This window comes from Lutjanus erythropterus, chromosome 23 (assembly GCF_056507025.1).
Source record: "Lutjanus erythropterus isolate fLutEry1 chromosome 23, fLutEry1.hap2, whole genome shotgun sequence".
Taxonomy (NCBI): domain Eukaryota; kingdom Metazoa; phylum Chordata; class Actinopteri; order Lutjaniformes; family Lutjanidae; genus Lutjanus; species Lutjanus erythropterus.
In genome coordinates, this window is record NC_139339.1 from 16,168,791 (window position 1) to 16,187,470 (window position 18,680).

At 36.0% G+C, this 18,680-nt stretch overlaps 3 protein-coding genes across 3 annotated transcripts; all 3 read left to right on the plus strand.

Annotated features, from left to right (window-relative positions):
* The first annotated feature begins 610 nt into the window (after nt 1–610).
* LOC146305889 (C-type mannose receptor 2-like) lies at nt 611–3,771 on the plus strand. The gene is made up of 4 exons (XM_084712322.1): nt 611–757; nt 939–1,307; nt 2,035–2,355; nt 3,049–3,771. The coding sequence occupies exons 1-4, from the start codon at nt 655–657 to the stop codon at nt 3,393–3,395; spliced, it is 1,140 nt and encodes a 379-aa protein (XP_084568448.1). The 5' UTR covers nt 611–654; the 3' UTR covers nt 3,396–3,771.
* Nucleotides 3,772–5,743: 1,972 nt separating this feature from the next.
* On the plus strand, nt 5,744–9,300 carry LOC146305890 (killer cell lectin-like receptor subfamily B member 1A). Its single transcript, XM_084713152.1, has 3 exons — nt 5,744–5,890; nt 6,071–6,100; nt 8,942–9,300. The coding sequence occupies exons 1-3, from the start codon at nt 5,857–5,859 to the stop codon at nt 9,298–9,300; spliced, it is 423 nt and encodes a 140-aa protein (XP_084569278.1). The 5' UTR covers nt 5,744–5,856.
* Nucleotides 9,301–14,823: 5,523 nt separating this feature from the next.
* On the plus strand, nt 14,824–17,152 carry LOC146305891 (secretory phospholipase A2 receptor-like; the record flags this gene model as incomplete). Its single annotated transcript, XM_084713153.1, has 3 exons — nt 14,824–15,247; nt 15,813–16,169; nt 16,500–17,152. Coding segments are annotated over 3 exons (1,125 nt in total), but the record flags the coding sequence as incomplete, so codon positions are not given.
* Between the last annotated feature and the right edge of the window lie 1,528 nt (nt 17,153–18,680).

The window sequence follows — 18,680 nt, forward strand, 5'->3', positions numbered from 1 at the left end:
ACAAATGTTGAGATGTGGAGATTAGCTACTTTTCTTTTTCAGATGAATCTGAATCATTGAATTTTACAAACCTATCAAAATTTGTATTTTAAAAATATAATATAAAAATATATACATTTTTTATACTTTTTACAAAAGTATGTGCTGAACAGAAATTCAGATAGCTCCACACACTCAATAATACTCCCATCAACATTTATTCCTATACCATCATGTGTCTGATTCAAAACTCAAAAGTCTTATGGAGGCAATTGATGGGAAACTTGGCTTGACTATTCTTTTTTTTTTCTTTTTACGGTGACATACATACATTATGTTTGTGTGTGTTCTTTAACCACTGACCTCCATTTGAAGTACAACTAATTGTAGTTTTTGATTGTATTTCATCACAGTTCAACTTTTATAAAACATTTAAAATGTGTTCATTGTTTTACCGATGAGGGGAAAAAATGAGAACCTGTTCATTTCGCCTACGTGCATTTATTTTGTCTTATTTGTGGAGTAAAAACAATATTGTTTTCGCAAGGATAAGAAATAAAAACAATGAGACATCCTATTAACTCAGCCTGAATGCATTTATTTTTCATTTCTAAAATATTTAATGTGTGTATGTTTTCAATAACATGCGTCAAGATAATATAAGGTGATACAGAAATGGCTTTTAAATTGGTCTTCTCAAGATTTATTCATACTCAAATATCACTTTCTTCCAACAGAGCAAAAATGCAGTGGGGTCTGTTTCTGCTCATCCTGATGGGTAAGTGGATCATCTTTCCAGCTTTACAGCAGTCCTTTTGCTCACAGTTTAATCTGGTGTCACAAAACAGCTGCATTACTCAAACCACTGCACAGGTGTGGCTTGGTTTCGATCTATTTTGACTGAATAATGACATTATTGCTATCAGCACACAAACAGTATATTTCTTTTCTGTTTTTAGGAGAGTGTTCCTTCTGTGTTTGTCACCTCTATGAGTACACCTTTATTAAACAGAACATGAACTGGACTGAAGCCCAGACCTACTGCAGACATGAACACACTGATCTGGCTACAGTGTACGACGTGACAGACATGAACAGACTCCATGACACTGCAAAGACAAATGGTCAAGCCTGGATTGGGCTGCACACAATCCCAAGAAAAAATAAAACATGGCACTGGTCTCTGCCAGGGGTGGAGTTCAATGAGACTGAATGGGAAGAAGGTGAGCCAAATGATGAGACGGGGGATCAGAACTGCACAGTTGTGGAAAATGGCAAATGGATCGATGAACCTTGTGATGAAAAGCATGGATTCATCTGCTACAACGGTGAGAATTTGTCTTAGTACATTATCTTTGTGTGAACATTGTTTAACGCTCCCCTCCAGTGAACATCATGTTTTTAACCTTGTTAACATGTTCATGTGGTGTTTTTCATGCATTACTAGACATAATAGTAAAATAAACAGTAAACATCATGTCTGAGCATTTCTTGCTTTGAAACTACAGTCAGCAAGAAAAAAAAAATTAAATTCAGTCATAAATCAAAGGGGCTATTTGCATATTCATGAATCCTTGAATACTAAATGATGTCAAGGTGTAGAGCTTTATGTATGTTATTTTAACAAAGTATTTGAATTTATTTTGCAAAAAACAAAAGTATCAGACACAATTTATTATTTCTTGCACGTTATCTTGTTTAAAACATGGCTGGAGGTGGACTTTAAATACTGAATTAGGTCAAAACTTGAAACTTGGTCAATGTGGTTAAAAAGTGTCATAATCCAAAAGTCACAGGTCCTCTAGTATTAAACTTCATTGCTTTTTAATTTTTCAATGACATTTATAACTGTGGTGATAAAATTCATCATTTTCTTTTTCTTTTATTTTACAAGAAATGATGTGATTGTCCTTATTATAACACAAACTTTCATCAAGTAAATATCTAAAACAGCAGTGGAATCATGCTAATTTATTTCACATTATCATCACAACTGTTCTAAGTGAGAAAATAGGATTTTATGAGACTAAATCATTTTCTCTGTTTATTCCACAGAAACAAAAGAATCCAATGAAATATTCCCTGTGATCAGAACCTCTATGACCTGGTCACAGGCTCAGAGGTACTGCAGAGAAAATCACACTGACCTGATCAGTGGAGTCAGTCAGTTAAACGACATGGGACCACAGACCGGCCAGTTATGGATCGGCCTGTTCAGAGACACCTGGACGTGGTCAGACAGCAGCAGTTCCTCTTTCAGAAATTTCAACAAGTTTGAAGATGGAAACTACAAGACATGTGCTTCTGTGTTTCCAAGATCAGGAAACTGGAGTTCTGATAACTGTGATGAAGAAAAACCCTTCTTCTGCTATGATGGTGAGTTTTGCAAAAGTCTGTCTCAAGTGTTTTCCTGTAGGAGCAGCACTGGGATCAGGCAGAAGATCAGCTGAATTTACAGCATTTATATTTTTGGGTTCTCATTTATGCATTTTTGTTGAATTTGTTTTCATTCTGACATTATTTTTGAAATTTCATCTTGAATTTTAAACGTATAATATTTAGATTTTATTCTGACTTTTCCATTTCAGTCTCTTAACATTTCGACTTTATTCTTGATATTTTGACTTTGTTCTAAACATTTTCACTTTATTTTAACATTCTGAATTTATCTCAACATTTTGATTTTTTCAAATATATTATTCACATTTCAACTTTCTTCTTTTCTTTATTCTTTCAGCTTTATATCGACAGTTCTACTGTATTCTTGACATTTTGACTTTTTTCTCAACATTTCAAATTTATTTTTGACATTTCAGCTTTTTTCTTAATGTTTCGACTTTAGTCTCAATATTTAAACTTTATTCCCAAAATTTTGATTTATTCTTGAAATTTCAACTTTATTCTCAACATTTTGACTTAATAATTCTTTGTTCTTTTTTTAAAAAAAATTTACGTATTTTTATTTCAGGAGGTGTTTTTTGTTCATCTTTTCTGGTTTATCACAGAGACAGTTTTCCCAGTGTTCCCAGTTAATTGATGGAACATTATCTGTCATTTCTTCCATGACAGATAAATTGATCCTGATCCAACAAATGAAGACCTGGGACGAGGCCTTGGATTACTGCAGAGAGTACTACAATGACCTGGTCTCCATCACTAACCTTAAGGAGCAGAGGTGGGTCCAAGACAGAGCCAAGAACGCCTCAACTCCTTTCGTCTGGCTGGGACTGCGCTACACCTGCACTCTGGAGTTCTGGTTCTGGGTCAGTGACGAGACGGTCACCTATAAGAACTGGGTCTCAGGGGGAAGACATGATGACTGTAACATGTCTGGAGCCATGGAGACAGGAGGAAAGTACAAGTGGTACAAAAAGGATGACGCTGAGAAGTTTAATTTCATCTGTTCCAAGTTTTAAAAAGTTTTCCTGGTGTTTTTCTCTGAATCAATCTTACATTAGGTCTGTTCTCTGGATTCATACAGTTTGAGACAAAGCTCTACATGTGTTCACTGAAGTCAGTCACAGCGTACTGCAGGATTGCTTGTTATTAGGGGTCCAGGTGGCATTTTTTGTTCTCAGTGGGCTTCACTCACACCCCTTCTCTACCCCCTTTCCTGTCATATCTTCAGCTTTTCCTATCCAAAATAAAAGTATACATACAGAATTGCATCCTCAACAGTTGAATTGCTGTGAATTTTTTAAGTTTTGCGATATCCCTCTCTCTGGTTTTCCTCTGTGTGGCTCAGCAGCCAGTGGGCGGAGCTGGAGGTGACGTCAGCAAAGCCCCTGGGCAGATTAAGAGTCGCAGGTTTCAGACCCCTGTTTGACCCCAGTTACCTACACACTACTGAGGCACATATGACACCCATTGACCTGGAGGTGAAGCTTTAATATTAAAGTGAATATTTTCACAAAAATGATGGAGCCACCATTTAATCTTCTGCATTTGGTCTTTTGTTCTAAAATCATCAATTTTTGCATTTTTTGCAAACCCATTAAAACCCGCAGGTCTTGTTATTCTTTCAAGGCGATGTTTTATTTTTTCTCTTAGTGTGGATCTTTTATTAATCAACGTATAATTTTTATCACAGTTGTTATTCCATACATGTTCTAGCTTTCCCATTTATGTGGTAGATTGAATGTGTTATCTTAAAGTTTTTTTTTCATTTGCTTTGGTTCAGTTCCCAAATGACATGACTGTTCATTTATCAGAACAGTTACTTTGTTGTTCACAACGGACTGGAATCTCTCATTCATTCAAGCAAATTGCACACGTTTTGGCACGTGTGCAAAAAAGTAAGAGCAACTGTCTGCAGTTTGCACAATAACCACTTGCACGTGGCTTGTTGATGAGAACTGAGGAGTTGATTCTCAGTGAAACTCTCGTCACAACTTCTACATGTTTATTCATCTTTTGAGCCGTCACATGCAAAATGATCCATTCAATAATGAAAATCTGTCAGACAGTCGTGTATATTCCATAAATATCTATGATATGTAATGTTTGTGATGTCACTAAATTTGCATTGCACTTAAAGTTTAGAGAATGTTACAGCTGTTTTTTTTTTTGTTTTGTTTTTCTCAAAAAGTGAACCAAAGCGAATGAGGAAAACTGTAACTGCTAAAAAAAATTTTTTTTCTGGATGCCAAACTTAACAGCCAACAACAAGCAGTGATCATTTGTTATTATTCCTTGAAGATGATGTTGTTTTAGTTTTCTCTTACAGTGTGGATATTTAATTCATCACGTTATAACATGTATCATAAGTGATTCCAAACATGTTTTTTTCCTTCTCATTTGCATGGTGTATTCACAGTTGAATGTTTAATCCTACTTGTTGAACATTTGATCAAGATCTGGTGATGGTAATCATATGTAAAATTATATTTGGTGTGACTAATCTAATTTTCTTTAATTCTGAATAAACTGTTAAAACATGGAATCACCCTTTTCACCCATGGATTTGTAGACTTAAATCTGTTTTTTTGTTTATGTCACCCAGACAGAGACATGAGTTCAGTTAATTTTTTTGCAGTCTTTTACAAATCCTAACACACTCACTTAGGTTGTCCTCTAAACTTTTTGTTGTTCAGGCTCAGGCTAAGAAGTCTGTTAAAAAAAAGCAAACAAACAAACAAAAAAAAGTCCTTTGCAGTTTCCTCTCTTCCCTGTGTGTGTGTGAGCAATCTCTCTCTCTACTGAGGAGTGACTGACATTGTGAACAGGTGGTGCCCTGTGATTGGCTCATCCCCAGTCGCGAATCGGGAGGAGGATCCCCAGTGTACTATAATAGTTAATAATAATAATAGTTCATATAATATGAATGATAAAACAACGTTTCATTTTCTGGCCTTGGCCAGTTTACTGACACAAAAATTAGGTTTTAAGACATGAATGAAGTGTTTTGGCTGAGTTTCTACATTTGGCAAAAACGCAATACGGTTGTGATGATCCATGAAACAGCTGTGACAATTGGGCTTACAGTTTAGGGAAAGAAGAAATGAGAAAAGAAATGAGCCAAAACGACAAGGAAAAACTGTAAAAGTTTTGAAATACTGGCCCCAGATGTAACTTTAAACTCTGTTCTGTAATAGAACTTGTTCACAGCAGCTATTTTTCCTGCTTCCTGTACTGCCATATGAATAAAATTACCATTGCCATCTGTATTTCAATATGCACTGTTACTGTAAGTCTGGTTTGACTATGGTTTGCATATTTCCTTCATTTATCTTCCTTATCGGACTAAACTTTGTATACTGGAGGAGGTGCAGCAGGTTGTTTTCTGTACATACACAAACAGTCCAGAGACAAGGTGTTACAGTCATTGCGTTTGTTTCACGGCACGCTAAAATATCAGTTTCATCCAGCAGAGCAAAGATGCAGTGGGGTCTGTTTCTAATCATTCTGATGGGTAAGTAGATCATCTACAGCAGCACTACTGATGCCAGTTTTTAGCTAAAATTACTACAGTTTAATATGGAGTCATAAAACAGTTGGACTACTCAGACGACTATGTAGGTGATTTTGATTTAATAAAGAGAGTCTAGCTATCAGGACCAATACTGATCAATATTTTTTTCTCTGTTTTTAGGACAGCTGTCCTTCTTCACTTGTAATGAAGGTGAGTTTTAAGGCCCGTCTCAACTGTCTTCTTCTATCAGAGCAGCACTGCAATCACTCACTATATCTATCTGAATTTACAGTATTTACATTTGTAGTTGTTTCGGTATTGATTACAAACACAGCATTTCTGTCTGTATTCTTATGTAAGTAAATGAATATTTACAGTTTTTCTCCGTCGTTTTGGCTTACCTCTCACAACAGTCTAACTTTCTCAGAACTGTAAGTACAGTTGTCACAACTGTTTCATGGGACATCAACACTCAGTTGCATGTTTGCAAATGGTGTAACTCGCCCAAAACATTTCATTCAAGTTTCAAAACCTAGTTTTTGTGTCAGTAAATTGGCCAGTGCCACCAAAATGAAAAGTTTTGTCATCGTGTGAGACACACTGGTCAAAACGTTTAGATGTTTTTTCACCATGACAGTCAAACGTGGAAATGTTTCTTATATACAAATATTATTTTGTTTTCCTTTTTGTTGAAAGTGACTGCTTACTTATAGCTTGAGTCTAAAGTCCAAGTTTGACTTGTGTGATACACAGCAGCATTCAGCCAGTACAGAATGTATTTTTCTGTGTGAATGTTTTGCCTCTGAATGCTGTTGTGCAACTTTCAGTTTGTAGTACACAGAAAAAGGATAAACACATTTCAGCCTACCTTCATACACATTTGTATAGTAAATTTATTTGTGTAGCTATGTGTTACATGAAGGGGCGTAGTGGTAAATAGGTGGGTAAACTGTAGTATACTCCCCTTTATACTCCTCATTGATTGATACAGTTGATCTGAAAATATATGAATAAACTCTACTGGGTTTACTTGGGTTTATACCTCACTACACCCCTGGTTACATGTACTATGAACAGAAAATTTACTTGCATACTCTTTTCAAAAACTTAATTCTCATCTGAGAATTGAGCCAAAGTGAATGAGAGAAACTGTAAACAGCTGAACCAATGTATTGTCACAGTTTGAATATCAGTTTGTCGTTGAACATTAGATATTTGATTTCAGAATAAGCTGTTCATTCACTTGTCTTATTTTGTTTGAGACTGTTATGACACTGCTAGCTCTTAAATGAAATGTCACTCGTACTGCTTAAGGCATTCTTAAATATTCAAGGATATTCAACATTATCATCAGACATAAAGAGGTGATTTAACAGTGTCAGCTCAGATCATAAAGTATGGATTGGACTAGAGGTGCCAGGTCACGTCCTGGGCAATGTTTAGGTGTTTGAGGAATCTGTTTCTGGGCAGCATCCATCACTACCACCTCCACCACAAAACTGCATATGTGTATCCAAGCTCATGTGTACATAATCAATAATGTAGTAAAAAAAAAAAGAATTTCCCCCAAGGGTACTGATAAAGGGATATTCTTCTTCTATAGAAAATCCATATTGGGGTTCAGTGTGCTCATCAACTGACCCAGGCCCCGCCCTATCTGCTGTGTGCTCCAATAATAGTTATGCAAGCTTGGTATCTGGTGGAACTTTGGTCGACTTTCTCCTTTCCTGTTTCCTGTGCTTATATAGCCTATGTGCCAGGCTCATTAATGCTGAAAGGAGGATAACGTTTTGAAGGTCAAAAGATGTTGCTGGGGGACCTGTGAAAGCAACATACAGTTACATCTTAAGCAACAATTTTTGAATAAGGTTAGAAGATTGGAAGATAGAAGATTGCTGGGGACCTGTGAAAAACAACATGTAGGCATGTTAGCAAATGATAATTACCTCTAGCTAGCTAGTTACATCTGCTCGCTAAAGTTAATAAAACGCTAGCTAGCTAGACAATCTACCTCAATTGTTATCTAACTAGTTCGTTAGCATTTTGCCAATATTAGCCAATTTAAGATGTGACTATATGTCACTTTTTCGTGTCACCTGGCAGCATCTTTTAAAGGAGAAGTGTGTGATTTCCAGCGGCATCTAACATTCAAACCTTAGATTGCATCTAAGAGGATTTACCCCGACACCGCCCCTCTCTCACCAAGAGTACGGTGGCCGTCAGCGGACAAAATGGCGAGCGAAAGCTTTCTCACAACAAACTACAATTATGTGTGTAGGATGAATTACCTGTCCAGCAGAAAACAGGCAGCCTCGGTGTCACTGTGAAAACATTTGTCCTCCATCAGCGATTTCCATCGTGTAAACGCTATGCCGATGTTGATTTGTGTTTTTGCCATTTCCTGTCATGCTTGCATTTAGTTTCTTCGCGTCTCCGCTTCTTGGATGACAGGGATTCACTGTCCGCTGCTTTTTGTTCTGGTACAGTGTATGTATGATCCTCCATTTGTCAAAACTGTGCCAGTCAAGGTTCACAACGCTAAATGGTTCTGCCAGCAATCACCCGCGTCTACCCTCCCCGTCTACTTCCGTGTTTACGTTGCGGCGTCTACGTAAGGTCGCCATGGGCTTCCGAAGACTCACTCTTAGTGCAGCTTGTCCGCTCTGCGTTACCGTAGACGGCGCAGGATGATGATCTCCGTAAGTCGACCTGACAGTATGTAACTATAAATGGCTATTTCTAAAGTAACGGGAACATATAGATTATGAGTTTACGTTGATTGATAATAATAAATAACATACTTATATATAATATATCTCATTTATGTACATAAATTCTTGTAATTATTACACACTGGTCCTTTAAACATCTACAAAATTTGTTTTTCTATTCAAGAACATAGCATATCTAAATACAGGAAAGGAAGAGGCTGACTGAAGTTTTAACAAGTATCAAGCTTGCTCACCTGTTATTGGAGCCCATAGTGAAAAGGTACAGGACACACAAAGGGTCAACAAAGCTATAATCCGTTGTGTTTCTCTTCCACGACAGATGAGATGATCCTGATTACAGAAGATAAGACCTGGGAGGAGGCCCTGAATCACTGCAGACGCTGCCACCATGACCTGGTCTCCATCATTGACAATGAACAACTGAGAAAAGTTGAAAACATAATCATGGACGCTTCATCTGAGTCTGTCTGGCTGGGACTGCGCTACACCTGCGCTCTGGACTTGTGGTTCTGGGTCAATGACGAGATGCTCTGCCATGATACCTGGGCCTTAAAGGAAGACACTCAGGAATGTTACTCGGCCGCAGCCATGGAAAAAAAGAAACCTTATAAGTGGGTCAAAAAAGCTGATACTGAGAAGCTGAATTTTATTTGCACTTCACGCACTAAACAACCATAAGCACCTGATATTTCCGGTGTTTATTTCTTGACTGCAGCCTACTAACAGTGTAACCTACGGTGTGTGTATGAACTGTCTGTTCTCTGGGTGTAATGAATGGTAATACTGCAAACGTTAGCAATCACAACCTGAACCAATAAGAAAATTACTTTAGATGATCCAAAAGTGTGGATTTTTTTATATTAATTCTTTGATTATTTTTTTCTAGATCCTGTTGTGTGTTCATGAGAGAATAAGTATAAAAACACAAATCTGTACTGTTTTACTTCAACTCAAAATGCTCAACTTGTTAAGATCTGGTGATGTTTCTGTAATTATTTAATTTTTAGAGTTTTATTCAAATTGATAATTGCTTTTCTCTAAAGCTAAATAAAAAGTTAAACCATGATACCAGACTCTCCGGTATCTTGATTGTGGCTTGATTAAGAGCTGACATTAACATAGGTGGTGCTTCATTTCACAGTAAAAACATAGACTAACATCATAACATGTGATTTAAGACAGAACTTATTTAGTGTATCACATTCATGGGAATAAAAATAATAACTCTCAATTTTTCCTTTCTGAACATTACAAGCTTCTACACAGAAACACTTATTCTAGGTTGTTATGTGCACAATTTTTATCTTTGTTTACTTCATGTATGAGTATGATTTGCATATTTCCTTATAATTTTATAGCCTTGTTGGACAAAACTTTGTATACAGGGCATGCTGCAGGTTTCTTACCTGAACAAACAGTCCAGAGACAAACTGCTAAACTCATCCTGTTTGGTTTCCTATGCACCGAAATATCAGTGTCATTTCACAGAGCAAAATATATTTTATTTTAATCCCAAAGGAAATTCTTATGCCAGAGAGTACTGCAAAATTACAGAAACATGCGAATAACAGTAGAGTATTAAATATACAGTGATAAATAAAATATTAACCAGTGCCAAATAAAATAACAGTAGATAAATTAAGTAAAAATGGTAAACTAAAATAAGCACAACAGACAAATTAGTATTGGCAATGACATTGAAAGTAATCAAAAGATTTATTGCACCATGTAATGAACGTACAATTGCACGATATTAAACATGATATTGTACAGGATAATAATAATAATAATAATAATAATGAAAAGTACTATTGTACATGATATTAAAATGTGTTATTAAATACCATAGAAAAGTAATATTGCTCTTGGTAAGGAATGTAATATTGGCCAAGATATTGAAAAGTAATAGTGTTCATGACACTGGCACTGGTATTATTGTTCACATATTGATAGAACTGTTCTCTCAAAGAAAAATATTAGAGAATCTTGGTAGAATTTTTTTAAAAAGCATATTGAAAATTGCTATTTACCCTAAAATCTTTATTACATGGTGATTTTTAGTTTTTTTTCCCCCATGGGTTTCATTCTTATATGCAACTAAACCGTTAAACTGTACAGGTTAATCCTGGCTGTAAAGGTCATTTAGTTTTAGTTAGACTTTTAGTTAACATGAGCAAATGAGAGAATAATAATTATAATGTCACTATTGTTACGGGCTGCGTGTGATGTGTGTTTTATATCTGCGGTGTGTTTTTAGTTTCATTAGCATACCTCTGTCCTCCTAGTTATACGTGTCAGTGATGGACAGTGGCTGGCATTGATAAAAATCTTGATATTTTAATATAATTTTCAAATGTGGTAAACAGAGAATGCAAATAAGAATGGTATAATGTTGTGTGAAACACGGGAGAAACATCAGAGCAGAGTGACGCCGAGGAGAGAAAGGTGAGTTCAGATTGTATCATGTAAAGTCTTCTTTGTGAATTTAATGCATTGATGTTTCTTATTATGTGATGTTCAATATTGTACATAGACTCAATAACACTTAATATAGTATAATATTCATTTGTGAAGCTTTCTGTTTGGGAATTTACTAATTTTATGTATCAAACAAAGGCTCGGAGTCATTGAGAGGCCTGCAATTACTTTTAACAGACAAACCTTACTCTCTTCTGGACAGTGGATGCAGCTGTCTTCTCCTTTCAAATAAACAAGGGAACAATCTGATAGTGTTGCTATGATGGCTATAGGTCAGAGAGGCGTTTGTCTTTGGATAACACTGACCCTGAGCTAATGGGAGCAAAAGGGTGCTGGGCTGTGGTCTCTGACCTTGCGTATTCATAATTTCCATCTTTATGTGCTGTAGATGTGTTGGGTCTGACTCTCTTTGGGCATCATGACCATTTCTGTGAATGTTTAAAGAATTGAAGGGGACATCCGTTCCATGCGTTGTACTGGTGATTCCTTCATTCTCCTTGGCCAAACCAGTTTCAGCGTGTTTTAAATGAATTAACAAACTAATATTTTAATTGAAATAGTAATTCCACAAAGTAATATGGAGCCTGTAAATAATTAGACATTTACAGTGTTAAAAATGTACATTTTTTTATACAGAATGTATACATTAATTAATCAAATTTGAACTTAAATGATATATGGTGCTCAATAATAAATATGAAAGGAAATCATTAAAATTGCCAGTTAATTAATTCTATTTCCTTATTTTATGTTGATGTATTCTGTTTAAAGTGTAACTAGTCACGTTTATTTATAAAGCACATTTAAAAACAACCGAGGCTGACCAAAGTGCTGTACAATGAAATAAAGAATTAAAAAAAATTCAAATGGTAAAAGCAACAAGAGCAGCAGAGATGACATAAAAATGCCACCCCAGACACAAGTAGATACAAACAAACAGAAAATAATAATAATAATGGTAATAATAAAAAGTAGAGTCTAGAACGTGGGACAGCTAGAAGCAGAATCTGAGTGATCTGGGGTTGGAAAGGGGGCAGAGGAGCTCAGATAAGTAAAGGGGTGCCAGGCCTTGCAGAGCTTAAAATGTATTCTGTATTTTACTGGAAGCCAGTGGAGGGATGCTAGAACCGGTGTAATACCCTCAGGTCGGAGCCTAACTCTGGGGCAGGGAGAGGCTGAGGAGGCTTGCAGGGTGGGGAGGGAGGGAGGGAGGGCGGATGTGTGGAGCAGGAGTTGTTCAGTGACGTGGGCCGCCCATCTGATTAGAGGCCGGTAACATTCTTCTTTTCTATTAATCCGATGACGCAAACAAGTCCCAACCAGTCGACTTGATGTTAGCACTTACCTTGCAAGTTTCAGGGCTGATTTAAAACACTAGATGGCGCCATTTTCAACCCTTGAAATGTTTTTTTTTTTTTTTTTTACATATATTTAATAAGAAATGTCGATATTAACACCAGCATTATTGGTATTAGGGTAAATTGGTAATTTGGGACACATTACAACATTACATTACAACAGAACTGTACTGTAAATTAAAGTGTATACAGTTATACCCTGCTTAGACCTTTAGTTTATGATACAGTTCTGTTGTAATGTTTCCTGAATTACCCTCTCATGAAGTTAAAAAAAAAAAACAGGACACACATGCTGCTAAATTAAGTATTCATTGCAGGTCTGTGGCATTGTGTTACACTATATTGCACAGGTGTTTCTATTATTTTGTCCAGGTCCAGTACATTGAACTGTGCATGTGGTTTGGATTTGCATAAGTGCCTTCATATTGCTCTTCTTTGGCACGAACCTTGAGTGAGAGCAGCACAAAGGTTGGAAGTAACTTTACTTGAGTATTTATTTTCCTGACAGTATTTTTCTTTTACTCCCTGCATTGTTGCATAAACATCTTTCCACTGCTTACATTTTCAACAGACTTGTTACTGTAGTTTTAATACATTTGAGGCAAATTATGGATTGTTTTTGCTTTGTTTTGTTACTGTCATAGCGTCATTGTGTGCCACTTTACCAACACGAAGACTGCTTTCTACCTGAATGGATGGGATATTAACACAGAAAAGACGATTTCTCAGTGTATCTATCAGGAGCGACAAATACAACAAGACAAAAAATGACCTTTCAAGACGAAAAACTACTTAAACGTTGTGACAAAATTAAAACGACGTGACAAAAAAGATGTAACGACTTTATACTTTTATACTTACTTTTTCACTTTTACTCGAGTAAAGACGTTGAATCAGTGCTTCTTCTTTTAACACAAGTATCTGTACCTCTACTTGAGTCAAGAGGGTGTGTACTTTTGCCACCTCTCTCTGTAGACTATTTGGGTTGACCAATCAGTAAATCATTGTGCATTAACATCTTTATTTTATCTAACAGAGCAAAGATGCAGTGGATTCTGTTTCTGCTCATTCTGATGGGTAAGTGGATCAGTGCATAACAAACAAACACAACAAAAGAACATTTATTTTTTACTGAAAATGTTTTTCAATTCTGTGTGTAAGTTCTCTTTTTCTGTTTTGTTTCTATTTTATTTTTACATTCTCTTTTACAAAATGCACAAATCAGATGACCAGACACTGTTCACTGTTTGTAGTTTTGATACTAATTTCAGCCACAATAGATCATCACCTGAGTCTTACTAGTGATTTTTAATAGTGGTGTATGTCAGCCTCTTGTGGTCAAAATCAGCATTACAACAACATCATCCATATCACAAAAATTAGACAGACAAAGCAACAAAAACAGCAACAAAAAACAAAGCAAAACAAAAACACAAACACACACACACACAAAAAGAAAAACTGGCAAAACTTTTCAACACCTGTTTTCAAAAACTGTTTTTGTTTGTTTGTTTTTTGTATTTTTTATTTTTTTTGTGTGTGTTGTTTCAATACTCATTTTGGCCAGAAGAAACAGAAGTGCACCACAACCCTGTGTTCTAGACTTCTCCCAGAGTTTGTATATACAAAAACATAAAATAAAATAATAATAATAATAATTTGACTTTTTGTTCAGTTGAAAACAGGTAAAAAGAAAACTTTTGACCCACTAACCCACAATGTCAGCATCATGTATTTGTTGTTGTTGGATTCAGCCGTGAGAGGAAGTGCACCACAAAAAATTAGAAAAGTGATCTTGACAAAAACATAAATAAAAGGAAGGGTTTTTTTTTTTTGTGTGTGTGTGTGTGTGTGTGTGTGTGTGTGTGTGTGTGTGTGTGTGTGTGTGTGTGTGAAAGGAAAAATGACGTGTCATTTTTTACATTTGAAAACATTTTTTTCCCATGTGAAAACACAGTCATCACTTTTCAAATGTTTGTTGTTGTAATACTCACTGCAGCCACAAGAGACTGACCAGCACCTGTGTTAAAACTCACCTGGAAGAAAACGTCACTTTCAGCCTCTTGTGGCCAAAATGAGTATTACAACAACAAACACTCAAATGAGTTCACGACATTTTACCAACCCAAAATGTCAGTATTTGACGTCCTGGGAATGAGACTCAACAATCGGCTATCTTTCTGGTGCCTTTACAAACAGCACTTGACTAATTTTACTTACTTTACCTTTTAAGTGCAGCACCCAAAACCACTACAGCTTAATCTGGATCTATGAAACAGTGCATACATAAACAATAAAATAATCATGGAACTGAACACGATGAAGAGAATGGTGTGTGGGTGCTCATGATTTTTTTTAATGCTCACTATTCTTCCGCTCCATCACTGCCGTATTTCCTCTGGTTTTAGGTCAGTGTGTCTTCTTTGTATGTCAGCTCTATGAGTACAAGTTTGTTAAGGAGACAAAGACCTGGACAGAAGCCCAGCAGTACTGTAGAGAGAATTTTACAGACCTGGCTACAGTGTATGACATGACAGACATGAAGAAACTCCGTCGTTACCTTCGAGGGAATGAAGACAAAGAAGCTTGGATCGGGCTGTACAACGAACAAAACGGAACAGACTCCCTGAAGTGGCACTGGTCCCTGCCAGGGGTGGAGCACCACGAAAATCAGTCAAAATGGGATGCTAATGAACGGACGGGCACCATCGAGTCCTGTGCGAGGATTGTGAAGCACAAACTGCAGGATATAAAGTGTTGTAAAAAACATTACTTTATCTGCTATGATGGTGAGAATAAGTAGCTGTAACCCTACTTTGCACATTCTACTTGTCATAATATCTAAAAATTGCACTTTATGTTGATATATATTTTTAGATGAAAATTAGCTTAAACTATAAGTGACTTTGTGGGCCAAAACTTATTCAGTAAACTCATTGAAGTGAAAGTGAATAATGGTTATATGTAATATTATAACATTTTCAATTAAAACAATTTAATGCTCAGGCCCTAAATAATAACACAGAAAGTTCAAAGCTTACTGTAACAAATTTTTGAAGGTTTTTTTCTTTTTCTTTTTTCTTTTCTGAAACTCTTAATTTAAGGGGTCAGTTATTTCTCCCATTTCCTGTCTTGAGTGGTATGAATCTTCTAATGTACCTCTCATCCAAAAAGTACAGGAGTTTATTTCACAAAATACTCCCCAAACTAGGTGACTCGTATTTTTGAGATCTGAACTGCACTGGAATCAGTTTCATTCATTGTTTTACTAGTTTTAACTAACGAAAATATTACCTGTAAAGATGTTTCTCAAAGATAAATATGATGCTGCAAGTTAGTCTGTTCACTCCACAGAAAGGAACACAACCAACAAATTCCATCTGATTAAAGAAAATAAGACGTGGCCATGGGCTCAAAGGTACTGTAGAAGGAACCACACTGACCTGGTCAGTGGACTGGACCAGCTGGAAGACCAAGAACTCATCAGTAAGCTAGACAAAGATCCTGAAAAAGACAAACCTTGGACAATTGGCCTCTTCAGAGACACCTGGAGGTGGTCAGATGGAAGTAGTTTCTCTTTCAGAAGGTGGGATCGCATGTGTACTCAACGGCCAGATGGTAGACGATGTGTCATGACCAGGTTAAATAAAACCCACAAATGGGAGCATTCAGCCAGTTGTAATGAAAAAAAAACATTCTTCTGCTATGAAGGTGAGTTTTCTAGTTTCCGCCATAGAAACAGCACAGGAAACAGTCTGAATCTGTAGCTGAATTAATTGATTTATTCATGTTTTAATTTATTTAGGAATGTATTTTTATATATTATGGAAAAGAGTGAATTCTGTCTCTAGTCTCATCTCATCTCAAACTATTTGTGTTTTGTTTTTTTTTTACAATAACTGTTTTCTTAAATTGCGGAGCTTTTATTTTGTTAAGTCCTATTTACATCAGAGACTCAGTGTGTGCTTTAAACTGGGCTTCATAGTAGACTGTCATTCTGGCTGTACTGTAATTTCTATGTTTTAATGTCCTCCATGAAAGATAAAGTGATCCTGATCCGACAAAACAAGACCTGGGACGAGGCCTTGGATTACTGCAGAGAGAACTACAATGACCTGGTCTCCATCACTAACCTTAAGGAGCAGAGGTGGGTCCAAGAGAGAGTCAAGAACGCCTCAACTCCTTTCGTCTGGCTGGGACTGCGCTACACCTGCACTCTGGAGTTCTGGTTCTGGGTCAGTGACGAGACGGTCACCTATAAGAACTGGGTCTCAGAGGGAAGAGATGATGACTGTAACATGTCTGGAGCCATGGAGAGAGGAGGAGAGTACAAGTGGTACAAAAAGGATGACGCTGAGAAGTTTAATTTCATTTGTTCTAAATAGTAAGTAAAATACACTCTGCTAACAGACTTTGCATTTCTAGGCTGAAACTATTTTATTTATTTATTTTTCTCAAATCAACAAGCTTACACATGCACATCTACTGTAGAAACAACGGCCTAATGAGAAGCAAAACCCAATTACAGATCAGATGTTGAGTGAGAGTGATTACAACAAAAACTGAGTCCTGTTCCTTTTTGCTCTATGCTTCAGTAAGCGTATAAGCGTAGCCTTGCTACCCAGGAAAACCTCGGACATCTTTCTCCTTTCCTGTTTCCTGCTGTGCTAGGCTTGTCAAAAAAAAAAAAAAAAAAAAAAAAAAAAAGATTTTGATCACCTTAAATTAGCTAATGTTAGCAAATTGCTAGCTCACTAGTTAAGTAGTCTATACCAAACCAACTTACTAGCTAAACTACATCAACTGATATTTAGCAAGTTATATATATTTATATAGCACAAGTCAAACATCAAAAGCAACTCCATGTGCTTAAAATGAAAAGAGCTATATAACATAATTAAAAACATTTGAACGTATAAGACACACAAAAATAAAACATAAAAATACATCTGATAGCTTTATTTATGTAAAAATACTATTAAAAGTCAGTATATTAATGATTAAAATTCTTAAACAGAACAAGAATTATGCAACTCACATAAATCAAAACATCAAAACTCATAGTGTCAAGTCATAGTGTTTTGCTAACATTAGCTAATCAGATGTTTACAGGTCTTCTAGCATGCTGCGTGATTATTACAGCTGCTACATGAATAATGAAGTGTAGTGACCCTGAACATGTGTTTCTGTCTCGTTGTCTTAATTCAGGAACATCTGAATGACTTCTTTCACCACTGCTGGATGACAGAAAACTACAGACCACAACAAACAGTGATTGTTTGTTATTCTGTGATGATTTTGTGTGAGCTACCTATGCATCCTTAGAGGTTTTAGTTTGCATTTTGCATGCATGCATTAGTCTGGTACAGCAGTATGTATAAAAGAAAAGAGAAATAAATGTACCCACCTATACTGGTTTGTTGTAGTAAACTTTTCACATACTCAATTTAGAAAATTTGATGTTTGTGTTTTGGTTCTTGATGTTTAAATATGGAAAATCATATTTCTGTCATTATCATATTCTTGAGTTTCATGTAAATAAATGATATTTAAAGGTCCAGTGTGTAAACTTTATGAGGATTTATTGGCAGAATATGGAAGAAATTTAATATAATAATATAATAATAATAATAATAATAATATAATCGTCTGAAAATAAGAATCAGTGTCTTAAAATGAGCTGTTCATATCTACAGTGGGTGCAGGTCCTCTTCAAACAGACTTCAGACAGTCATGTTGAACCCACACATTTCTACAGAAGCTCAGAGTGGACAAATTAAACAGTCTAGATACAGCCTTTCACTTTTTGTGTTGGTCCATTGTAAATTCTCCTCCATGCTTGGAAGGGGAGGGTGAGGTGAAATATTTGCATTCTGCAAGCTCACCACTAGATGCCACTAAAACCTACACACTGGTCCTTAAGAATGTGTGAAATCATGTTTCTGTCATTATCATATTCTAAACAAATATTGACACTGTCAGGCAGAGAACTCATTTGTCCAAAACAGTTCATTTTCAAGAAATGTTTTTAAATTAATTTAATATGACTCAGTCAAAGTTAGTAGCTCTTTTTTAAAGACTTTTCAACAGTTAAATATTTCTAAAACCCAGCCAGACATAAAGGGTAATATATGGAGATACAGAGTTTGCGCCTGACAGTGACGATATGTAAAATCTTCTGCCATTATCATCATTTTCTTGACGTTTATGTAAACAAATAAA